Source organism: Scyliorhinus torazame, chromosome 3, assembly GCF_047496885.1.
Source record: "Scyliorhinus torazame isolate Kashiwa2021f chromosome 3, sScyTor2.1, whole genome shotgun sequence".
In the NCBI taxonomy this organism is placed as follows: domain Eukaryota; kingdom Metazoa; phylum Chordata; class Chondrichthyes; order Carcharhiniformes; family Scyliorhinidae; genus Scyliorhinus; species Scyliorhinus torazame.
The window spans coordinates 364,410,913-364,437,262 of NC_092709.1; the positions used below are offsets into that span (position 1 = coordinate 364,410,913).

Genomic DNA, 26,350 nt, shown 5'->3' on the forward strand with positions numbered 1-26,350 from the left:
TGTCAGTGATCAAATCTACCTTCATCACAGGGACTGTCAGTGATCAAATCTACCTTCATCACACAGACTGTCAGTGATCAAATCTACCTTCATCACACAGACTGTCAGAGATCAAATCTACCTTCATCACGCAGACTGTCAGTGATCAAATCTACCTTCATCACACAGACTGTCAGTGATCAAATCTACCTTCATCACACAGACTGTCAGTGATCAAATCTACCTTCATCACACAGACTGTCAGAGATCAAATCTACCTTCATCACACAGACTGTCAGTGATCAAATCCACCTTCATCACACAGACTGTCAGAGATCAAATCTACCTTCATCACACAGACTGTCAGAGATCAAATCTACCTTCATCACACAGACTGTCAGTGATCAAATCCACCTTCATCACACAGACTGTCAGAGATCAAATCTACCTTCATCACACAGACTGTCAGTGATCAAATCCACCTTCATCACACAGACTGTCAGTGATCAAATCTACCTTCATTACACAGACTGTCAGAGATCAAATCTACCTTCATCACAGGGACTGTCAGTGATCAAATCTACCTTCATCACACAGACTGTCAGTGATCAAATCCACCTTCATCACACAGACTGTCAGAGATCAAATCTACCTTCATCAGAGGGACTGTCAGTGATCAAATCTACCTTCATCACAGGGACTGTCAGTGATCAAATCTACCTTCATCACACAGACTGTCAGTGATCAAATCTACCTTCATCACAGGGACTGTCAGTGATCAAATCTACCTTCATCATCCAGACTGTCAGTGATCAAATCTACCTTCATCACACAGACTGTCAATGATCAAATCCACCTTCATCACACAGACTGTCAGTGATCAAATCCACCTTCATCACACAGACTGTCAGAGATCAAATCTACCTTCATCAGAGGGACTGTCAGTGATCAAATCTACCTTCATCACAGGGACTGTCAGTGAACAAATCTACCTTCATCACACAGACTGTCAGTGATCAAATCTACCTTCATCACAGGGACTGTCAGTGATCAAATCTACCTTCATCATCCAGACTGTCAGTGATCAAATCTACCTTCATCACACAGACTGTCAATGATCAAATCCACCTTCATCACAGGGACTGTCAGTGATCAAATCTACCTTCATCACAGGGACTGTCAGTGATCAAATCTACCTTCATCACACAGACTGTCAGTGATCAAATCTACCTTTATCACACAGACTGTCAGAGATCAAATCTACCTTCATCACACAGACTGTCAGTGATCAAATCTACCTTCATCACAGGGACTGTCAGTGATCAAATCTACCTTCATCACACAGACTGTCAGTGATCAAATCTACCTTTATCACACAGACTGTCAGAGATCAAATCTACCTTCATCACACAGACTGTCAGTGATCAAATCCACCTTCATCACACAGACTGTCAGTGATCAAATCTACCTTCATCACAGGGACTGTCAGTGATCAAATCTACCTTCATCACACAGACTGTCAGTGATCAAATCTACCTTTATCACACAGACTGTCAGAGATCAAATCTACCTTCATCACACAGACTGTCAGTGATCAAATCTACCTTCATCACAGGGACTGTCAGTGATCAAATCTACCTTCATCACACAGACTGTCAGAGATCAAATCTACCTTCATCACAGGGACTGTCAGTGATCAAATCTACCTTCATCACAGGGACTGTCAGTGATCAAATCTACCTTCATCACACAGACTGTCAGTGATCAAATCTACCTTCACCACACAGACTGTCAGTGATCAAATCTACCTTCATCACAGGGACTGTCAGTGATCAAATCTACCTTCATCACACAGACTGTCAGTGATCAAATCTACCTTCATCACACAGACTGTCAGAGATCAAATCTACCTTCATCACGCAGACTGTCAGTGATCAAATCTACCTTCATCACACAGACTGTCAGTGATCAAATCTACCTTCATCACACAGACTGTCAGTGATCAAATCTACCTTCATCACACAGACTGTCAGAGATCAAATCTACCTTCATCACACAGACTGTCAGTGATCAAATCCACCTTCATCACACAGACTGTCAGAGATCAAATCTACCTTCATCACACAGACTGTCAGAGATCAAATCTACCTTCATCACACAGACTGTCAGTGATCAAATCCACCTTCATCACACAGACTGTCAGAGATCAAATCTACCTTCATCACACAGACTGTCAGTGATCAAATCCACCTTCATCACACAGACTGTCAGTGATCAAATCTACCTTCATTACACAGACTGTCAGAGATCAAATCTACCTTCATCACAGGGACTGTCAGTGATCAAATCTACCTTCATCACACAGACTGTCAGTGATCAAATCCACCTTCATCACACAGACTGTCAGAGATCAAATCTACCTTCATCAGAGGGACTGTCAGTGATCAAATCTACCTTCATCACAGGGACTGTCAGTGATCAAATCTACCTTCATCACACAGACTGTCAGTGATCAAATCTACCTTCATCACAGGGACTGTCAGTGATCAAATCTACCTTCATCATCCAGACTGTCAGTGATCAAATCTACCTTCATCACACAGACTGTCAATGATCAAATCCACCTTCATCACACAGACTGTCAGTGATCAAATCCACCTTCATCACACAGACTGTCAGAGATCAAATCTACCTTCATCAGAGGGACTGTCAGTGATCAAATCTACCTTCATCACAGGGACTGTCAGTGAACAAATCTACCTTCATCACACAGACTGTCAGTGATCAAATCTACCTTCATCACAGGGACTGTCAGTGATCAAATCTACCTTCATCATCCAGACTGTCAGTGATCAAATCTACCTTCATCACACAGACTGTCAATGATCAAATCCACCTTCATCACAGGGACTGTCAGTGATCAAATCTACCTTCATCACAGGGACTGTCAGTGATCAAATCTACCTTCATCACACAGACTGTCAGTGATCAAATCTACCTTCATCACAGGGACTGTCAGTGATCAAATCTACCTTCATCACACAGACTGTCAGTGATCAAATCTACCTTCATCACAGGGACTGTCAGTGATCAAATCCACCTTCATCACACAGACTGTCAGTGATCAAATCTACCTTCATCACACAGACTGTCAATGATCAAATCCACCTTCATCACACGGACTGTCAGTGATCAAATCTACCTTCATCACAGGGACTGTCAGTGATCAAATCTACCTTCATCATACAGACTGTCAGTGATCAAATCTACCTTCATCACACAGACTGTCAATGATCAAATCCACCTTCATCACAGGGACTGTCAGTGATCAAATCTACCTTCATCACAGGGACTGTCAGTGATCAAATCTACCTTCATCACACAGACTGTCAGTGATCAAATCTACCTTCATCACAGGGACTGTCAGTGATCAAATCTACCTTCATCACACAGACTGTCAGTGATCAAATCTACCTTCATCACACAGACTGTCAGTGATCAAATCTACCTTCATCACACAGACTGTCAGTGATCAAATCCACCTTCATCACACAGACTGTCAGAGATCAAATCTACCTTCATCAGAGGGACTGTCAGTGATCAAATCTACCTTCATCATCCAGACTGTCAGTGATCAAATCTACCTTCATCACACAGACTGTCAGTGATCAAATCTACCTTCATCACAGGGACTGTCAGTGATCAAATCTACCTTCATCACACAGACTGTCAGTGATCAAATCTACCTTCATCACACAGACTGTCAGAGATCAAATCTACCTTCATCAGAGGGACTGTCAGTGATCAAATCTACCTTCATCAGAAGGACTGTCAGTGATCAAATCTACCTTCATCACACAGACTGTCAGAGATCAAATCTACCTTCATCACAGGGACTGTCAGTGATCAAATCTACCTTCATCACAGGGACTGTCAGAGATCAAATCTACCTTCATCACAGGGACTGTCAGTGATCAAATCTACCTTCATCACACAGACTGTCAGAGATCAAATCTACCTTCATCACAGGGACTGTCAGTGATCAAATCTACCTTCATCACAGGGACTGTCAGAGATCAAATCTACCTTCATCACACAGACTGTCAGTGATCAAATCTACCTTCATCACACAGACTGTCAGTGATCAAATCTACCTTCATCACAGGGACTGTCAGTGATCAAATCTACCTTCATCACACAGACTGTCAGAGATCAAATCTACCTTCATCACACAGACTGTCAGTGATCAAATCTACCTTCATCACACAGACTGTCAGTGATCAAATCTACCTTCATCACAGGGACTGTCAGAGATCAAATCCACCTTCATCATACAGACTGTCAGTGATCAAATCTACCTTCATCACACAGACTGTCAGTGATCAAATCTACCTTCATCACACAGACTGTCAGTGATCAAATCTACCTTCATCACACAGACTGTCAGTGATCAAATCTACCTTCATCACACAGACTGTCAGAGATCAAATCTACCTTCATCACACAGACTGTCAGTGATCAAATCTACCTTCATCACACAGACTGTCAGTGATCAAATCTACCTTCATCACAGGGACTGTCAGTGATCAAATCTACCTTCATCACACAGACTGTCAGTGATCAAATCTACCTTCATCACACAGACTGTCAGTGATCAAATCTACCTTCATCACAGGGACTGTCAGTGATCAAATCTACCTTCATCACACAGACTGTCAGTGATCAAATCTACCTTCATCACACAGACTGTCAGTGATCAAATCTACCTTCATCACAGGGACTGTCAGTGATCAAATCTACCTTCATCACACAGACTGTCAGTGATCAAATCTACCTTCATCACAGGGACTGTCAGTGATCAAATCTACCTTCATCACACAGACTGTCAGTGATCAAATCTACCTTCATCACACAGACTGTCAGTGATCAAATCTACCTTCATCACACAGACTGTCAGTTATCAAATCTACCTTCATCATACAGACTGTCAGAGATCAAATCTACCTTCATCACACAGACTGTCAGTTATCAAATCTACCTTCATCATACAGACTGTCAGAGATCAAATCTACCTTCATCATACAGACTGTCAGTGATCAAATCTACCTTCATCACACAGACTGTCAGTGATCAAATCTACCTTCATCACAGGGACTGTCAGTGATCAAATCTACCTTCATCACACAGACTGTCAGTGATCAAATCTACCTTCATCACACAGACTGTCAGTTATCAAATCTACCTTCATCATACAGACTGTCAGAGATCAAATCTACCTTCATCATACAGACTGTCAGTGATCAAATCTACCTTCATCACAGGGACTGTCAGTGATCAAAGCTGAATGGAAATAGGAAAGGTTAATAAATGCAGGAAGCAGCAGCCAAGTCCACAAGATATGAATCAATTGAAAAGTCCGTCCTGTCCAGTGTGTTTGATGTGAAGTGTTGTGTGTGAGTTACTCACATAGCAAGATGGGCATTGTCATTGTGTAGTCGTGGTAGGAGTGTATTCTTCCTCCAGTTCAGGAACCGCGTCATGGTTACTGAAGCACTCGTATCCACTTTGACTTGATCTGTGGTCCACACCTCAACTCCAACCAGAGAAATACGAATTTGAAATTGTCTGTAGAACTGAAATAGACAGGAGTGTTCATACCTCAGGTGACTGAATTTGCCGCAGACTAATGATCTGAAATTAATGTCAGTTTAAATTCAACAAAGCTGCATTAAAGTAAAATAGTGACTTCCGGATCAGCTAACCTCGATGGGGGAGGAGTTGCGGAGGGTGTTTGAGCTTACAAGGGGCTACGAGCTGGGTTAGTCAGGTGTTTAATTCGGGGTTTGACAGCAGGGCGAGGGGGGAACGGTTTTGGTCAGTGAGTGAGTGAGGTTCCAGATGGAGAAGGTGGTGGAGGATCAGGAGGGTAGTTATGTGATCGGGGCAGTGGAGCGGAGGTTGGTGGCGTTGGCAAGTGTGTATGGCCCTAACTGGGACAATGTAGGGTTCATGAGGAAGGTGTGTGGGGCCATTCTTCACTTGCACTCGCATGAGCTGATAGTGGGCGGGGACTGGAACTTGGCCAATGCTGGACAGGCTGCAGCCGCACTCGCGTACCCAAACGGTGGGGGGGCGAAGGCGCTGACTGGGCTTGTGGAGGAAATGGGAGGGGGGGATCCGTGGAGGTACTTGCACCCCAGAGAGCGGGAGTATTAATTTTTCTCCTCGGTCTACAAGGTTTACTCGAGGATAGATTTTGTTGTGGTAGGGTTGGCGCTGTTGGCTGGGGTTAAGGGATCAGAGTACATAGAACATAGAAAATACAGCACAGAACAGGCCCTTCGGCCCACGAGCTTGTGCCGAACCTTTGTCCTAGATTAATCATAGATTATCATTGAATTTACAGTGCAGAAGGAGGCCATTCGGCCCTTTGAGTCTACACCGGCTCTTGGAAAGAGCACCCTACCCAAACTCAACACCTCCACCCAACACCAAGGGCAATTTTGGACACTAAGGGCAATTTATCATGGCCAATCCACCTACCCTGCACATCTTTGGACTGTGGGAAGAAATCGAAATAAATAACTTTGTCTTTATTGACCAAAGTCTGCATGCAGATGGCTACAGGTTAGAGAGAGAGAGAGCTGTTAAGGTAAACCTGCTCATTCTTTCTCAAGCTCGCAAAGACATGGAGAAAACGTTCAATATTTATACAGAAGCTGAATCATTTTACAAAAACAGACCTTGCTCAAAAATGTCAATAGTCATAACTTCTGATCAAACATGTTGTCATGGAAAGACCCTGACTCGGCTTATTTGCAGTATTTTGTCTTTAGAGGGTTTAAGACGTGGTCCTATTTTGTTTTTCACCTCTGCCCTCATGATGCCTTGATGCAGATGGACCTAGGTCATGAGGAGGTCGTGTTACTAGGACATTCCTAGATCGTGGCTTTGTTATCAGGTTTTACTAAGGTCGGGCACTATTTTCCCTCTTCTGGCCTTGTATGATACGATTATGTGGATTCTGTAAGGTTTTCGGGCAATTCGGCCCTTTTTGGACTGCCCAAGAATAAAACCCAGAGACTGTAAACTGGACATTTGTCAGCCAAAAGAACGTAACCAGATTTCCCAGCAGGCTTGGTCCGCTGAGCTGAGTAGGGGCATAGGTATTTACAAACCCCCCCAGGAGCTACAAGGAAGAAGGAGCCAGACAACTAGATAAGATTAAACACAGAGACAAAGGGGCACGGGAATACACAAGGGGCCTGCCTGCAAGCAGGACAATGGGATGGTCATAGCCCCATGCAGATGTAAATGACTTTGCCTCCACCAGAGCAGAATCCAATCAACACCCCATCAACATAGCAGCGATCTCCAGAGCAGATGGAAGACTTTGAAAATCTTCACAAGGGAGCTCAACCTCGTAATCTCAAAAGCAGACTGGAGGCGGACCTAGGGGAGGTACTCCCATCTTGACAGGTCTGACCGGCTCAAAGGGGGCAGGACCAGCGGGAACTTTAAACCTTATGGATTCAATGCAAAAGGGGCTGGCCGAACACAGGAAAAAGCCAGGTAAAACAGATATAAAAGGGGCTGTGTTTCGATTGAGGGGCTCTTGGCTTGACCTCTCCACCTTCGACTTGACCTCCTGCAGCCTGTGACCGTAAGTACCCTGCAGCAGCTTGCAAAACTCCCTTGACCTTGATAGTGGGTGAGGCTTTGGGGAAGGGGACTTGATTTGTGTTCTGTGTCATTGCTAAAACTGTGTAACAATAAGATTTTACGTTGTGTCCGTTATAGTACTTTCTGAATAGACTTAGTTTGTGTTAGAGTTTAAGATTTTATTATAATTTCTTCTGTTTGATGATTTTGACCTGGGTTTTGCAATAAACCTTGATTTGCTGATAATTGGAGTCGTTTAAATTCTTCAATCTCTCACCAGCGATCTCTGACCAAGTCATTGTTAAGATATTCCTCACCTTAATTCCGGGGTCGAGAATCTAGGGTCATCTTGAACGATTCACTCAGGACAGGCTGCTGGTTAGGTAATAAACAGCAGTGTCCTATTCTCTCTCTTGGGAAAGCTACTCCAGCGAAGTAGGAACCGGGTGGGTGTTGCACCACCGGCAAGAGAGAGAATCACCTGGGCATTGGTGGGGGTCTGGATATCTGTGTGATATAAGCCTCAGGCTTCCGGTTAGGGATAAACGGCAGGCTTGATTCAGTGCTCTCTTCCGTGGAGGTGTCCCAGTGCGGCATCCCCTGGCCTCTGAAGTTTCAGTGCCAGCTGGAGAGAGAGACACACACAGATACTCAAACCCCAGATATCGGCCCAGTAGTGGAGTAGCAGAGATGGAACCCTCTACAATGAGAGGATTTAAGTCGTGGTCCTATTTTGTTTTTCACCTCTGCCCTCATGATGCCTTGACGCAGATAGACCTAGGTCATGAGGAGGTCGTGTTACTAGGACATTCCTAGATTGTGGCTTTGTTACCAGGTTTTACTAAGGTCAGGCACTATTTTCCCTCTTCTGGCCTTGTATGATACGATTATGTGGATTCTTAGCTTTGTCTAGTTTGTCAGGGTCTGGTCTTGGCACTTAGCTGACACAGCTGTCTCACACTTGGTTACATAAGTTGACTATTTTTCCCATCATGCTATTGCTGAGTTTGTACACTTTCACATACTATCTCTAATTAATGCCACCCCCCACCTCTTTTACCACCCTCCCTAATCTTATTGAAACATCTATAACCAGGGACCTCCAACAACCATTTCTGCCCCTCTTCTAGCCAAGTTTCCGTGATGGCCACCACATCGTAGTCCCAAGTACCGATCCATGCCTTAAGTTCACCCACCTTATTCCTGATGCTTCTTGCGTTGAAGTACTCAGCAATAGCAGTTTCAGATCAGGCCCTGCATTGGGTGGACATGGTGTTGGAGAAGGGGGCAGTGCAGAGGCCGGGTGGAAATTAGATGTGGGGCTGTTGGGCAACTGAAGTTTTTGTGAAAAGATCGGGAGTGTAATTAAGGAGTTTGTGGATTTTAACTGCCGGTCAATGGGGTTTCAGTCGGCATTCATGTCGAGAGGGCTAGAATACAAGACCAGGGATGTACTTCTGAGGAGGGATAAGGCTCTGGTCAGACCCCATTTGGAGTATTGTGAGCAGTTTTAGGCCCCGTATCTAAGGAAGGATGTGCTGGCCTTGGAAAGGGTCCAGAGGAGGTTCACAAGAATGATCCCTGGAATGAAGAGCTTGTCGTATGAGGAACGGATTGAGGACTCTGGGTCTGTACTCGTTGGAGTTCAGAAGGCTGAGAGGGGATCTTATTGAAATTTACAGGACACTGCGAGGTTTGTTTCCGGTATGTTTCCCATACCAGCCTCCCCGAACAGGCGCCGGAATGTGGCGACTAGGGACTTTTCACAGTAACTTAATTTGAAGCCTACTTGTGACAATAAGCAATTTTCATTTCATTTCATTCATTTCACTTGTAGGAAAAACTAGAAGCAGAGGACACCATCTCAGGCTAAAGGGACGATCCTTTAAAACAGAGATGAGGAGGAATTTCTTCAGCCAGAGGGTGGTGAATCTGCGGAATGGTAGCCCCCCCCCAGCCCCGTCCCCGCCCCCCACCCCTGGCCGACACATCACTTTTTTCCAGGTATAATTTATACCCCGAAAAGGACCCAAACGCTCGGAGCAGCTCCAGTATACCCCACATCACCGCACTCGGCTCTGACACGTGCAATAATAAACCAGCCGCGTACAGAGACTGGGTTGGATTCTCCTCTGGCGGGATGCTCCATTTTGCCAGTAGCCCAGGGGGGTTCCCGACGGCGTGGGGCTGCCCCGCAATGGGAAGCCCCATTGACCTGCCGGCACAACGGAGCATCCGGCCACCGGGGTGAAATGGAAATGTGGGGCGGAGCATCCAGCCCGCTATGTTCCACCGCCTCCCACCCCCACACTATTCCCTTCCACATCCCCGAGCTCCCTCGGGCGGTGGCCAAAGGCTCAATCGCCAGCACAAATAACAGAGGGGCATAGGACACCCCTGACTGGTCCGCAGTGCAGAGCAAAATACCCCAAGCTCATATTGTTTGCGTGGACACTCTGTGAGACGTTTTAGTTGCTGTGATATGAAGAGTCTAAAGTTCTTGTTCCTTTTCACCAAACACCATTTATTTCCCTTCCACAGCCTCTGCACAAAACTCTTAACAACACACCACCTCCCAGAGGCCACCTGAAGCCCCTTTATATATCACTGTCAATTAATGGATACTTAACATAAATGAGACAACTAATTGCAATGTCTCTTAACCCATCACTTAACAGTCTCCTTGGAGAAAAAAAAATAATCAGGTGAAAACAAAATTTCAAGAAACTCAAAAACACACACATGATGTCCCCTCCCCTTTTTTTTTGTTTGGACGAGAATGAAAAAAAAACAGTCACAGAAACAAGCGCCCTTCATTAACAATATCCAAAAGTTTCTGTGAACTCGCCCCTCTTTTCGTAAAACAGTCTGACAGTTGATAGCTCCCGTCGACCCATTTAATTTTTGTTATTTCCCCTCTGCCCAACATCTGCTTCAAACTTGCGATGTCTATCCGCAACCTTTTTTCATTGACACTTTTTGTCGAGTGCACATTTTACCACAGGTATTTATTGTCAATGTGACAGTCAATAGGTATATTACACAAATCCCCTAATCCCAAAATTTCTGTCAGTATCATACTTATATAAAAATCCATATCCACTGTCTCTACAAGGCTTAACGTCTCAGCAGCCAAAGTGCTTTTTACCACTCTCCTTATTTTCGTTGTTTCCCACACAAGTGGGCAACATTTACCATTGTTCCCCAAAAGGAAAATTATAAAACCTCCTGCGCTTGAAATCTCATCACATAAATTTGCGTAGGACGCATCACTATAAACTATGAGTTTCAAGTGTCTACCTAACCAGTTCAGTTGCCCAATTAAACTTCGCAGTTGCTCTTTTTGTATCTTTGAAACCATTGCGTCTTTTTGTGAAACTCGGCCACAACTAATTGCTATTGGGGTGATGCTTTCCAAATAAGATTGCTGACGTGAAGTTGCCCCTAACTTAGTCTGTCCAATTTCCAGTCCAATATATTTCAATATATTTCCAACCCTGAATTCTTTCCTCAAACCAGAGATTACAATAGCTTCAAAATCACTAGTCCCACCCCACAAAAAATCATCGACATGCATCATAAAAATGCCAGAAAGGTTTCCTTTACAGTGCCAGTAAAACATTGCAGGATCTGCTTTCAACTGGCAACAGCCTAACTTTAACAAAACTGACCGTACGGAAAAATACCAGACTCTAGATGCATCATTTAATCCATATACGCATTTGTTCAACTTCCAGAGTACCCCTTCTGTGTTAGCTGCTTCTTTAGGAGGACGGGGAAAAATGTCTCTCTGGAGCTGATGCCCCTGCAAAAAGGCAGCTTTTATATCTATAGATTTGCATTCCCATGCCTTTGTGGCTAATAGAGCCAAGAAGATCTTTAAAATAACCTTTCCTGCTGCAGGTGAATCTACCCTTAAATCCTGATCTTCTAAGTTTTCTTCAAATCCCCTTGCCACGAGCCTGGCCTTTGCCTTATAAGTTCCATCCGGAAGAACCTTTTCCGTGCAAATCCATCTGTGGGATAGAGCTCTTTGTCCCCTATCCAGACATTCCGTGTATATATAAATGAAACAGCTAATTGCAATGTCTCTTAACCGCAGTATTACGGTGGCGGAGAGGATGCTAGATGGGGACTCATCTTCCGAGGTAGTATAGGCTGAGGTTAGAAACATGAAAGGAGAGGTCACACTGTTGGGAGTCTTCTATAGGTCTCCAAATAATTCTAGGGATGTAGAGGAAAGGATGGCGAGGATGATCCTGGATATGAGCGAAAGTAACAGGGTAGTTATTATGGGAGACTTTAACTTTCCAAATATTGACTGGAAAAGATATAGTTCGAGTACATTAGATGGGTCGTTTTTTGTACAGTGTGTGCAGGAGGGTTTCCTGAAACAATATGTTGACAGGCCAACAAGAGGCGAGGCCACGTTGGATTTGGTTTTGGGTAATGAACCAGGCCAGGTGTTGGATTTGGAGGTAGGAGAGCACTTTGGGGACAGTGACCACAATTCGGTGACGTTTACGTTAATGATGGAAAGGGATACATATACTCCGCAGGGCAAGAGTTATAGCTGGGGGAAGGGCAATTATGATACCATTAGACGTGACTTGGGGGGGATAAGGTGGAGAAGTAGGCTGCAAGTGTTGGACACACTGGATAAGTGGAGCTTGTTCAAGGATCAGCTACTGCGTGTTCATGATAAGTACGTACCGGTCAGGCAGGGAGGAAGGCGCCGAGGGAGAGAACCGTGGTTTACCAAAGAAGTGGTAGGGGCAGCACGGTAGCCTAGGGGCAGCACGGTAGCCTTGTGGATAGCACAATTGCTTCACAGCTCCAGGGTCCCAGGTTCGATTCCGGCTTGGGTCACTGTCTGTGCGGAGTCTGCACATCCTCCCCGTGTGTGCGTGGGTTTCCTCCGGGTGCTCCGGTTTCCTCCCACAGTCCAAAGATGTGCAGGTTAGGTGGATTGGACTAAATAAATTGCCCTTAGTGTCCAAAATTGCCCTTAGTGTTGGGTGGGGTTACTGGGTTATGGGGATAGGGTGGCGGTGTTGACCTTGGGTAGGGTGCTCTTTCCAAGAGCCGGTGCAGACTCGATGGGCCGAATGGCCTCCTTCTGCACTGTAAATTCTATGATAAAGTGGAATCTCTTGTTAAGAGGAAGAAGGAGGCCTATGTGAAGATGAGGTGTGAAGTTTCAGTTGGGGCGATGGATAGTTACAAGGTAGCGAGGAAGGATCTAAAGAGAGAGCTAAGACGAGCAAGGAGGGGACATGAGAAGTATTTGGCAGGTAGGATCAAGGAAAACCCAAAAGCTTTCTATAGGTATGTCAGGAATAAGCGAATGACTAGGGAAAGAGTAGGACCAGTCAAGGACAGGGATGGGAAGTTGTGTGTGGAGTCTGAAGAGATAGGCGAGATACTTAATGAATATTTTTCGTCAGTATTCACTCAGGAAAAAGATAATGTTGTGGAGGAGAATGCTGAGCCCCAGACTAATAGATTAGATGGCATTGAGGTACGTAGGGAAGAGGTGTTGGCAATTCTGGACAGGCTGAAAATAGATAAGTCCCCGGGACCTGATGGGATTTATCCTAGGATTCTCTGGGAGGCCAGGGAAGAGATTGCTGGACCTTTGGCTTTGATTTTTATGTCATCATTGGCTACAGGAATAGTGCCAGAGGACTGGAGGATAGCAAATGTGGTCCCTTTGTTCAAAAAGGGGAGCAGAGACAACCCCGGCAACTATAGACCGGTGAGCCTCACGTCTGTAGTGGGTAAAGTCTTGGAGGGGATTATAAGAGACAAGATTTATAATCATCTAGATAGGAATAATATGATCAGGGATAGTCAGCATGGCTTTGTGAAGGGTAGGTCATGCCTCACAAACCTTATCGAGTTCTTTGAGAAGGTGACTGAACAGGTAGACGAGGGTAGAGCAGTTGATGTGGTGTATATGGATTTCAGCAAAGCGTTTGATAAGGTTCCCCACGGTAGGCTATTGCAGAAAATACGGAGGCTGGGGATTGAGGGTTATTTAGAGATGTGGATCAGAAATTGGCTAGCTGAAAGAAGACAGAGGGTGGTGGTTGATGGGAAATGTTCAGAATGGAGTTCAGTCACAAGTGGAGTACCACAAGGATCTGTTCTGGGGCCGTTGCTGTTTGTCATTTTTATCAATGACCTAGAGGAAGGCGCAGAAGGGTGGGTGAGTAAATTTGCAGACGTTACTAAAGTCGGTGGTGTTGTCGATAGTGTGGAAGGATGTAGCAGGTTACAGCGGGATATAGATAAGCTGCAGAGCTGGGCTGAGAGGTGGCAAATGGAGTTTAATGTAGAGAAGTGTGAGGTGATTCACTTTGGAAGGAATAACAGGAATGCGGAATATTTGGCTAATGGTAAAGTTCTTGAAAGTGTGTTTGAGCAGAGGGATCTAGGTGTCCATGTACATAGATCCCTGAAAGTTGCCACCCAGGTTGATAGGGTTGTGAAGAAGGCCAATGGAGTGTTGGCCTTTATTGGTAGAGGGATTGAGTTCCGGAGTCAGGAGGTCATGATGCAGCTGTACAGAACTCCGGTACGGCCGCATTTGGAGTATTGCGTACAGTTCTGGTCACCGCATTATAGGAAGGACGTGGAGGCTTTGGAGCGGGTGCAGAGGAGATTTACCAGGATGTTGCCTGGTATGGAGGGAAAATCTTATGAGGAAAGGCTGATGGACTTGAGGTTGTTTTCGTTGGAGAGAAGAAGGTTAAGAGGAGACTTAATAGAGGCATACAAAATGATCAGGGGGTTGGATAGGGTGGACAGTGAGAGCCTTCTCCCGCGGATGGAAATGGCTGGCACGAGGGGACATAACTTTAAACTGAGGGGTAATAGATATAGGACAGAGGTCAGAGGTAGGTTCTTTACACAAAGAGTGGTGAGGCCGTGGAATGCCCGACCTGCAACAGTAGTGAACTCGCCAACATTGAGGGCATTTAAAAGTTTATTATATAAGCATATGGATGATAATGGCATAGTGTAGGTTAGATGGCTTTTGTTTCGGTGCAACATCGTGGGCCGAAGGGCCTGTACTGCGCTGTATTGTTCTATGTTCTATGTTCTATGTTCTATTACTTAACACACTCGCCCTGGGTTCCTTAAACAATAACCCTACCCATTCCACAAATCGTGGCCGGATCCCAAACCACTCCAACACCGCAATCAAATACCCTATTTCTGTCCGATCAAATGCCTCTTCTGCGTACAGCGCAACAGCCACCTCTGTCTCCTTACCCTCAGCCGGCATCACGGCAGCATAGTGGATAGCACAATTGCTTCACAGCTCCAGGGTCCCAGGCTCGATTCTGGCTTGGGTCACTGTCTGTGCGGAGTCTGCATGTTCTCCCCGTGTGTGCGTGGGTTTCCTCCGGGTGCTCCGGTTTCCTCCCACAGTCCAGAGATGTGCAGGTTAGGTGGATCGGCCATGATAAATTGCCCTTAGTGCCCAAAATTGCCCTTAGTGTAGGGTGGGGTTACTGGGATAGGGTGGAGGTGTGGACCTTGGGTAGGGTGCTCTTTCCAAGAGCCGGTGCAGACTTGATGGGCCGAATGGCCTCCTTCTGCACTGTAAATTCTATGAATAACTACCTTTAGCACCCTCCTAATATTTGGGAATAGCTGCTTCCCTTTCACGAACCCCCCCCCCCGTCTGGTCCTCCGCTAACACCTTCGGGAGGCTCCCCTCCAACTTAGCCGCCAGAATCTTCGCCAATACCTTCGCATCCACATTCAGTCGCGATACAGACCTGTTTGGGTTTGTGTGTTGAAGGAGATGTTGTTTGGGGGATTGATACTGTGTTTGTTATCGTCGGTTATATTTTGTTGTGTATTTAATGAAAATGTGGAAAATGAGGAGAATAACAAAAAGTTTAAATTAAAAATGGAAGTAAAGCAGCAGCCAAGGCAGTAAATGGACAGCGAGGTCTGTGGTAAAGTGTGACAGAGCCTGGATCCTGGCTGTCACTGACACAGTCACACTGGGCTGGATTCTCTCATTGTCAGGCCATGTCTGGAGGATCCATGACACTTTATGTCAAAGAATTCGGTACCGCACCAGCACCGATCCTCTGTCCGGTGAGGGGTTAGCAACAATGCCATGTAAAATCTCCGGCCTCCGCGACCCCTTCTACATCCTGTATAAAACCAGAGGGCCATGAACTGGGAGATGGCTCCTGTGGTAGACTACCTGCTCTGTTGCACTGAACCTCTTCCCTTTGATTCAGCCTGTTCGGCTCGATGTAGACTCCAATCCTGACCGAATAATACCTGCTTCCCTTATCCACACCTGAACTGAACCTTCCTCCACCTCAATCTCAGGCAGGGCATTACCCACTTTACCCACTCACTTTGTCCTCATTCCCTCTTTGACATTGAAACATGGAAAACAGGAGCAGGAGCAGGCCATTCCGCCCTACCAGCCTGCTCTGCTATTTGACTACGGGGGGCCAGCCACCAGACCTGCTCTCGGGCCGCCCACGCAAGGTGAGGGCGGGATAGCGTGATTGGTGACGATCCTCGACATGCATCAATTTGCGCGGCCGGTAAAGGTGAACCGATACTGGCAGCTGCTCCCCGTGCCAGCACAAAACACAGACCATCCAGTTCCAGCGGGAGTTTCCCAGGCGGAGAATCCACGCCCAGGTTTACAGCATCCGCAGTGTTTCATATTTCTCAGTATTGTCATGGTATGCAGACACACACATAATGATATACAGACAGGCACAGACAGGCAGCTAATGGACACAGAGAACAGGACATGACCAATAAGCAGGCAGGACACTCAGGGGTGGGATCTGACTATAAAAGACACGAGGCACTCACACTCCGCCTCTTTCCACTGATGAACATCTGGAGAGTCAGTCAAGGGTGTTGTTACAATCTCACACCTCCACCACGTGGCTAAGAGCTAGTATGGTTCAGTCAGACAGAGTAACCACACTTAAGTTAGCAGAGAGTCGAACTCACAGAGAACTGTGCTAACTGTGCTATTAGTTCAATAAACCTGATTGAACTAACTTCAAGGTCTGGAGTATCTTTTTGATCTGAGCTGCATCCTGTTGCAGCCAGTGTTAGACCAGTGTACCTAACAAGACAAGGTTTCCTGCAATGGGAGAGCTCTCCACATTGAGTGTGTGGTCACTGTGGTTGTACATCCCCCTGAAACAGACGGTTCAGACAGCAGCAGCATTTCAAACTCAGAATCAGGGCTCTCGGTCATTCCCAGTGAAGCTGAGACTCAGTGAGCGGTTAAAGCTGACGGCAGAGATTTAAAACACTGTCAAAGCTGCATTTAATGTCATTGTCGTTCTGTCTGGCTGGTCGCAGGAGACTCAGAAACACGGATATGTGTGAGAAAGGTCAACCAGACACAAGACCATAAGTCAGAAGTAGGCCACTCTGCCCATCAATTCTGCTCCGCCATTCAATGAACTCCTGATTGTTCTGATACGATGATCCTCAACTCACTTTCCCGCCTTACCCCTTGATTCCCTTACTGATTAAACGTCTATCTCTCTGAGCCTTGAACATATTTAACGACCAGTCTGTACAGTTCTCTGCGGTAAAGAATTCCACAGATACACTCCCCTCTGAGAGAAGCAATTCCTCCTCATCTCCGTCTCAAATGGGAGACCTCTTACTCTGAGATTCTGCCCTCTGGGCCTAGACTCTCCCACAGGGCAGCACGGTTGCTCAGTGGTTAGCACTGCTGCCTCACGGCGCTGGGGTCCCAGATTCGAATCCCGGCTCTGGGTCGCTGTCCGTGTGGAGTTTGCACATTGTCCCCGATGTGCAGGGTAGGTGGATTGGCCACACTAAATTGCCCCTTAGTTAGAAAAAATTAATTGGGCTCTCTAAATTTCTAATAAATAAACAGATTTCAAAGAGAGGAAACGACCCCTCAGGATCAGATGCCAGCGAGGATGGGAACTGCTGGCAATTCGTGCGGGCACAGTGATGGACAATTTGCATGTCTTGAATCTCAGAATAAACAGCGCCCCCAGTGGGAAGATGAATTGCACACGGTTCAGTTGCGGTGGGAACACTTGGGGCGCGGTTTCCGCGTTGCACCCGGCGCTCAGCTTGGCACGCGGAGTGAATCGAGGAAGAGACACCACAAATCGAGATTCACGCCGGGTGCAAACCAATTCACTCGGCCCGCTCCCGATGGCGAATTCTGCATCTCGCCCAGAAATGGCTAGAAGGTCATTCTGCCTAATTTGCATTCATTTCAATCACGTTTACGAGATGTGGAATGCAGCGCCCTCCCGGGAGCTACCAGGCTCTCAGGCGAGAAATCACACCGGGGTCGTTTCGTACGGGCGTCGTTTCATATTCCGTTCCAAAAGCGGGAGCCTGCCCCATGGCTACTGGGAGGGAAGGGAGGGGGTGAGTAACCCTTGCCATCGACCCACATGCAGGCGCCCCAATGCTCAGGGGTGGGAGGCCCTTCAGGGGTTGAGGTTGTTCATGGGGGGTGGGCGACGAGGGGTGCTGGGGGAAGGAGGGGGAGAGGTCGGGGGTCGCCCCTGAGTTGGGGCGAGGTGCATTGCGTCTTTTAAATATTGTGGGGACCTATAACCGGGGCCGTCACAGCTGCAGCCCGACTGTCCAGCCAAACCCTCCAGGTCACAGCCCTGCTGTGGCTTCTCGCCTGAAAGTCAATTTCACTCCCTTTAACTGTGAGCAGCCTCCAGCTTCACAGCTGAAGGCTATTCCAAAGGAGGTGTCAGTCTTGTTAGTTGTGAGAGCACATCATGCTCCTGAACTCTAATGTTCCTCCTCGAAGACACAGGCACTCTGTCTGAGAGGGTGATTAGTGACTGGATGTTCTGTAACCTCTGAGACCTGAACATGGAATTCTCAGAACATCAGCCCCATGGAGGCAGCTGCCAACAGTTAAACACAAAGAGCTGGGCTTCACCACAGAGGGCCCTCTCGTGGCCACGGGATCAGTGTCTGGATGAGGAGGGGCAGCTGAGCACGTGCTCGGGGCTCCTGACGGGCCAAGTGTAAGTGTGCAGAGTGCGGTTTACACAGCGGACTCACTAGACAGCACTCTCATGGTCAGGGTGGGGGGGCGCCTGGGGGTTCTGCAGTGGAAGCCCCAATGGATTGTCAGTCTCGTTCCTTCTCCAATTCCGTCCGGAGACAAAGATGTTTGCTGGCAATATTAATAATAATAATCTTTATTATTGTCACAAGTAGGTTTACATTAAGACTGCAATGAAGTTACTGGGAAGAGCCCCGAGTCGCCACATTCCGGCGCCTGTGCGGGTCACAGAGGGAGAATTCACAATGTCCAATTCACCTAACAGCACGTCTTTCGGGACTTGTGGGAGGAAACCGGAGCACCCGGAGGAATCCCACGCAGACACGGGGAGAACGTGCAGACTCCGCACAGACAGCGATCCCAAGCCGGGAATTGAACCTGGGTCCCTGGCGCTGTGAAGCGACAGTGCTAGCCACTGTGCCACCGTGCTGCCCAGTACCATACTGTGTAGATCCCGCGGAGGCTGCACTCGCTCTGGTGCTGCAGCCCAGGCGGGAGACAGCGAAGAGAGCAGCAAGGCCGTCACTTGGATGGAGGCTGTAGCACATGTGCAGGGGACCACTGCACACCCTGAAGATCCAGGGGCCAGAAGAGGGGGGTCCGGCGACGTGGCCAGGGTGCACAGAAGTCGTTGGCCCCTCCATGAGCTGATGGACAGCGTGTGCTGCAGAAGATTCCGTCTCAGCAGGGGAAGCAGTGCGGCTACTGTGCCACATCCTCGCAGACATGGCACCCATAGACTCCTGCCCCCGGTGGCAGTGAAGATCACTGCAGCCCGAAATCTCCACAGAGGCCGGGTCATTGCAGGGCTCGAGCAGGAATGTGTGTGGCATTTCACAATCTTTACCCCACGGGTGAATCTTCTGTATACCCGGGCATCAAACTATGTCACGTTCGACCTGGACCAGTCACACCACGATGCCCGGGATGCAGGCTTTGCCGCCTGGGGAGCCCCAGTTCCGGGGGCAGTCGATGGCACGCATGTGGGCACCCGAGCATCAGGGAATGCCCTACATTAACAGGGTGGGGTTCCACTCGCTGAATGTTCAGATCATGTGTGACCACTGCCTCAGGATCATACACGAGTGCCCGCTGTCCTGGGAGCATCCACATCCTGGGTCACTCGGAGATGCCCGCAATCTTCAGAGGACCACCCCAGGTGACGGGTTGGATTGTGGGGGATACCCGCAGAGGCCCTGGCTGATGGCACCGGTGTGGAGGCCTGGGGTCGGGACCCGGTACAGTGAGGCTCATGTTGCTCCCCATGCGGTCAGTGAGCGGTGTATCTGGATGCTCAGGTGCGATGTCTGAACCACTCTGCTGGGCCCGACAGGACACCCCTCAGAGGGTCTCCTGCTTGGCGCTGGACTGCTGACCCCTCCACACTCCAGCACAGCAGTGGGGCGACATGGAGGAGGAGAAGGGGACGGAGAAACATGCAGCCTCATCTGAGGATGAGGTGGAGCCGGACCAGGAGGGATTGGAGGACAAGCCTGAGGTATATTATTCTCTAAGTCTGAATAAAGATGGTATACTTCCAGTTAACACAAATACTTTATTCAGTGGGTTTGTTCTGTTTCCAGAGCTTAACTAGATATAATACAGTCAAGAGGTCTGACCAGTGAAGCTAAGGTAAGCTGTCTATGCTGAGCTGTCTCAGTGTGCTGCTGCTCACTAGCCCTGTGCTTCTGAAAGAGGCGGATCCTCCCTTGGGCTGGACCCTTTATACCCGTCTCTGATGCTCTCTAGTGATGCTGTGGCTGTTCCATCTGTCTGCAGTCCCTGGTGTATGTGCAGATGTATGTACAGATGTACAGATCACTACATTCACCCCCTTTTATTGGACATGTTTTCTAGACTGGCCTCAAGAAAACTGTACATAACAAGTGGTGAGAATATGCAAATCTGCACACTGTGAAAATGATAAAAGTAATACAGCAACAATTAACTGTGTTGTGAGTCCATTGAGAGAAATGTCCATATTCGTCTCGTGCGGGTGTTGAAGTGTCGTCACAAATCTAGCCGATCGGGTGCTTTATGGCTTCTGCTGGAGCGTCTTAACGGTGGTAGTAGGGATGATGGTTTGATGTCATCAAGAGTGCTGTCTGGCGTTGTGTGGCGAGGAACGTCCTGTGGACAAATGGACTCGGTCAAGTCCAGTGTGGGAAATACTGGCGTTGTAGGTCGAATCTCGAATAAATCCCGGCGGTTACGGCGAAAAAGTACTCCCACAGACGATTAGACAATGTAGGACCACAATGCCTCCTGCCTGATCACCGTGGCTGACTCAGACCGTCCACCTCCTGGGTCCCTGATTCTGGTGGTGTCACCTATTGTCAGTGGCTTGAGTGGGATCGCATGTTGGTCGTAGTATAGTTTTTGTTTGGGGCATAGTGCCCGCATGTCGTCGAGAACCGGTGCGTTGCCGGGGTCTCGGAATTGCTTTGCCGGTAGGGTTGTCCGGATGTCTCTGCCGAAGAGCATTTGCGCTGGCGACAGTGCTGAGCTCAATGGGGTTACTCGGTACGATAACAGAGGTAGGTTGATGTCGGGACGTGACTCGGCTGCTTTGCTGATGAGTCGTTTAATGATGTGGACACCTTTTCCCCTGTTCCATTTGATTGCGGGTAGCGATTCTGTATTGCACAGTTGTCTGACCTCGACTTTTTGTTTGTGGTATTGATTCTGTATGTCACCGTTCGTGAAAGCTGTTTTGCTTGTTTGTTCTGGAGCAGATGTGAAAATGTGAGATTCTTTATCATGCCATGGCATGTTTGTAGTCTTGCCATTGTACCGCAGTGTGCTGTGGCATTGTCCTTCACGCGCGGAGTTGTACCATGTTGTACAGGTCGTTGTTTCATTGTTGTTGTTTGTATCGTTTCTGTCTTTGTTGTTTTCCTTGGCGTTCTTGTTGTTGTCGTTCTTGTTGTTCTTTTTGTCATGCTTGTTGATTCTGTTTTCGTTGTTTTCGCTTTTCTTCTTGCTCTTTTTCTTGTCATGCTTGTTGTTTCTGGGATGTTTCTTGTTGCTTTTGTCGTTCTTGTTGCGCTGCATGTTGCTTTTGTTGTTGCTGGTGTTGTTCTTGTTTCTGATGTGCTTCTTGCGATTTTTGTTGTTCTTGTTGTGCTCAATGAGTGTGCCATGTGGATGATTTGAGTCATTGTCACAGTTATTGGTGTCAGTGTCCTTTGTGGTCTCTGCTACATTGAGCATATCTTCTTCAGAATTGTGAGAATGATCTGATGTTGCATTGATGTTGGTGACATCAGTCATTTGTGGTGGATTCGATTCCTCTTCTTTGCTTACTTGGTATTCCTCTTCTGTCATTTCAGGTTCACTTGAATCATCTGTGATCTCTTTGAGCTCCTTTTCTGGAGTCAAAATCTTCAGGATTTCTATTGACGTGGTCTCTCTGGACTCATGGGTGGCCGTCCTCTGATTATTGAGTGCAGACGAGCTGAGATATGTCAGTCTCACTGTGATCCTGCACATCCTGTATGGGAATTGTAATTTCTGCATCACTTGTCTCACATGCAGTGGGTGGACATTCAGTGTCTTCTTCTGTTGGCTCAAATAGGCTTGATAGATCTTCATGGTCTTGTTCATGCATGGCGTTCGCTATGGAGTGTTTGCTTGCTTCCATTTTTGAGTCTGTCACCGAGCTGTCTGTGGAGGCTTGTGTCACTCTCTTTGTGGAGTCCTTCATCGCTCTCTCTGTGTGGAGTCCATCATCGCTCTCTCTGTGGAATCCTTCATCACTCTCTCTGTGGAGTCCTTCATCGCTCTCTCTGTGGAGCTCTTCATCGCTCTCTCTGTGGAGCCCTTCATCGCTCTCTGCGTGGAGTCTTTCATCGTTCTCTCTGTGGAGCCCTTCATCACTCTCTCTGTGGAGTCTGTCATCGCTCTCTCGGTGTGGAGTCCTTCATCGCTCTCTCTGTGGAGTCCTTCATTGCTCTCTCTGTGGAGCCCTTCATCGCTCTCTCTGTGGAGTCCTTCATCGCTCTCTCTGTGGAGCCCTTCATCGCTCTCTCTGTGGAATCCTTCATCACTCTCTCTGTGGAGTCCTTCATCGCTCTCTCTGTGGAGCTCTTCATCGCTCTCTCTGTGAAGCCCTTCATCGCTCTCTGCGTGGAGTCTTTCATCGCTCTCTCTGTGGAGCCCTTCATCGCTCTATCTGTGGAGCCCTTCATCGCTCTCTCTGTGGAGCTCTTCATCGCTCTCTCTGTGGAGTCTGTCATCGCTCTCTCTGTGGAGTCGTTCATCACTCTCTTTGTGGAGTCCTTCATCGCTCTCTCTGTGGAACTCTTCATCACTCTCTTTGTGGAGTCCTTCATCGCTCTCTCTGTGGAGTCCTAAATCACTCTTTGTGGAGCTCTTCATCACTCTCTTTGTGGAGCTCTTCATCGCTCTCTCTGTGGAGTCCTTCATCACTCTCTTTGTGGAGTCCTTGATTGCTCTCTTTGTGGAGTCCTTCATCGCTCTCTCTGTGGAGTCCTTCATCACTCTCTTTGTGGAGTCCTTGATTGCTCTCTCTGTGGAGTCTGTCATCGCTCTCTCTGTGGAGTCCTTCATCACTCTCTCTGTGGAGTCCTTCATCGCTCTCTCTGTGGAGTCCTTCATCGCTCTCTTTGTGGAGCCCTTCATCGCTCTCTCTGTGGAGTCTTTCATCACTCTCTCTGTGGAGCTCTTCATCGCTCTCTGTGGAGCCCTTCATCGCTCTCTCTGTGGAGCCCTTCATTGCTCTCTCTGTGGAGCCCTTCATCGCTCTCTCTGTGGAGTCCTTCATCGCTCTCTCTGTGGAGTCCTTCATCGCTCTCTCTGTGGAATCCTTCATCGCTCTCTCTGTGGAGTCTGTCATCGCTCTCTCTGTGTGGAGTCTGTCATCGCTCTCTCTGTGGAGCCCTTCATCGCTCTCTCTGTGGAATCCTTCATCACTCTCTCTGTGGAGTCCTTCATCGCTCTCTCTGTGGAGCTCTTCATCGCTCTCTCTGTGAAGCCCTTCATCGCTCTCTGCGTGGAGTCTTTCATCGCTCTCTCTGTGGAGCCCTTCATCGCTCTATCTGTGGAGCCCTTCATCGCTCTCTCTGTGGAGCTCTTCATCGCTCTCTCTGTGGAGTCTGTCATCGCTCTCTCTGTGGAGTCGTTCATCACTCTCTTTGTGGAGTCCTTCATCGCTCTCTCTGTGGAACTCTTCATCACTCTCTTTGTGGAGTCCTTCATCGCTCTCTCTGTGGAGTCCTAAATCACTCTTTGTGGAGCTCTTCATCACTCTCTTTGTGGAGCTCTTCATCGCTCTCTCTGTGGAGTCCTTCATCACTCTCTTTGTGGAGTCCTTGATTGCTCTCTTTGTGGAGTCCTTCATCGCTCTCTCTGTGGAGTCCTTCATCACTCTCTTTGTGGAGTCCTTGATTGCTCTCTCTGTGGAGTCTGTCATCGCTCTCTCTGTGGAGTCCTTCATCACTCTCTCTGTGGAGTCCTTCATCGCTCTCTCTGTGGAGTCCTTCATCGCTCTCTTTGTGGAGCCCTTCATCGCTCTCTCTGTGGAGTCTTTCATCACTCTCTCTGTGGAGCTCTTCATCGCTCTCTGTGGAGCCCTTCATCGCTCTCTCTGTGGAGCCCTTCATTGCTCTCTCTGTGGAGCCCTTCATCGCTCTCTCTGTGGAGTCCTTCATCGCTCTCTCTGTGGAGTCCTTCATCGCTCTCTCTGTGGAATCCTTCATCGCTCTCTCTGTGGAGTCTGTCATCGCTCTCTCTGTGTGGAGTCTGTCATCGCTCTCTCTGTGGAGTCTGTCATCACTCTCTCTGTGGAGCCCTTCATCGCTCTCTCTGTGGAGTCTGTCATCGCTCTCACTGTGGAGTCCTTCATCGCTCTCTCTCTGGAGCCCTTCATCGCTCTCTCTGTGGAGTCCTTCATCGCTCTCTCTGTGGAGCTCTTCATCGCTCTCTCTGTGGAGTCCTTCATCGCTCTCTCTGTGGAGTCCTTCATCGCTCTCTCTGTGGAGTCCTTCATCGCTCTCTCTGTGGAGTCCTTCATCGCTCTCTCTGTGGAGTCCTTCATCGCTCTCTTTGTGGAGCCCTTCATCGCTCTCTCTGTGGAGTCTTTCATCACTCTCTCTGTGGAGCTCTTCATCGCTCTCTGTGGAGCCCTTCATCGCTCTCTCTGTGGAGCCCTTCATCGCTCTCTCTGTGGAGCCCTTCATCGCTCTCTCTGTGGAGTCCTTCATCGCTCTCTCTGTGGAGTCCTTCATCGCTCTCTCTGTGGAATCCTTCATCGCTCTCTCTGTGGAGTCTGTCATCGCTCTCTCTGTGTGGAGTCTGTCATCGCTCTCTCTGTGGAGTCTGTCATCACTCTCTCTGTGGAGCCCTTCATCGCTCTCTCTGTGGAGTCTGTCATCGCTCTCACTGTGGAGTCTGTCATCGCTCTCTCTCTGGAGCCCTTCATCGCTCTCTCTGTGGAGTCTGTCATCGCTCTCTGCGTGGAGTCTGTCATCGCTCTCTCTGTGGAGTCCTTCATCGCTCTCTCTGTGGAATCCTTCACCGCTCTCTCTGTGGAGTCCTTCATCGCTCTCTCTGTGGAGTCCTTCATCACTCTCTTTGTGGAGCTCTTCATCGCTCTCTCTGTGGAGTCTGTCATCGCTCTCTCTGTGGAGTCCTTCATCGCTCTCTCTGTGGAGTCCTTCATCGCTCTCTCTGTGGAGTCCTTCATCGCTCTCTCTGTGGAGTCTGTCATCGCTCTCTCTGTGGAGTCCTTCATCGCTCTCTCTGTGGAATCCTTCACCGCTCTCTCTGTGGAGTCCTTCATCGCTCTCTCTGTGGAGTCCTTCATCACTCTCCTTGTGGAGCTCTTCATCGCTCTCTCTGTGGAGTCTGTCATCGCTCTCTCTGTGGAGTCCTTCATCGCTCTCTCTGTGGAGTCCTTCATCGCTCTCTTTGTGGAGTCCTTCATCGCTCTCTCTGTGGAGCCCTTCATCGCTCTCTCTGTGGAGTCCTTCATCACTCTCTTTGTGGAGCTCTTCATCACTCTCTCTGTGGAGTCTGTCATCGCTCTCACTGTGTGGAGTCCTTCATCGCTCTCTCTGTGGAGTCCTTCATCGCTCTCTCTGTGGAGTCCTTCATCGCTCTCTCTGTGGAGTCCTTCATCGCTCTCTCTGTGGAGTCCTTCATCGCTCTCTCTGTGGAGTCCTTCATCGCTCTCTCTGTGGAGTCCTTCATCGCTCTCTTTGTGGAGTCTGTCATCGCTCTCTCTGTGGAGTCTGTCATCGTTCTCTCTGTGGAGTCTGTCATCGTTCTCTCTGTGGACTCTGTCATCGTTCTCTCTGTGGAGTCTGTCAACGTTCTCTCTGTGGAGTCTGTCATCGTTCTCTCTGTGGAGTCTGTCATCGTTCTCTCTGTGGACTCTGTCATCGTTCTCTCTGTGGAGTCTGTCAACGTTCTCTCTGTGGAGTCTGTCATCGCTCTCTCTGTGGAGTCTGTCAACGTTCTCTCTGTGGAGTCCTTAATCGCTCTCTTTGTGGAGTCTGTCACCGCTCTCTCTGTGGAGTCTGTCATCGCTCTCTCTGTGCAGTCTGTCATCGCTCTCTCTCTGGAGCCCTTCATCGCTCTCTCTGTGGA

The 26,350-nt window shown here is 48.1% G+C and overlaps 1 protein-coding gene across 5 annotated transcripts in view; it reads right to left on the reverse strand.

Moving 5' to 3' along the window:
• LOC140409368 (disintegrin and metalloproteinase domain-containing protein 12-like) overlaps positions 1–26,350 on the reverse strand; it is a 653,965-nt gene that overhangs the window by 215,580 nt on the left and 412,035 nt on the right. For all 5 annotated transcript variants that reach the window (XM_072497812.1, XM_072497813.1, XM_072497810.1 and 2 more), the window contains exon 9: positions 5,446–5,612. In XM_072497812.1, the coding sequence (XP_072353913.1) occupies positions 5,446–5,612 (167 nt within the window). The remainder of the gene's footprint in view (positions 1–5,445; positions 5,613–26,350) is intronic.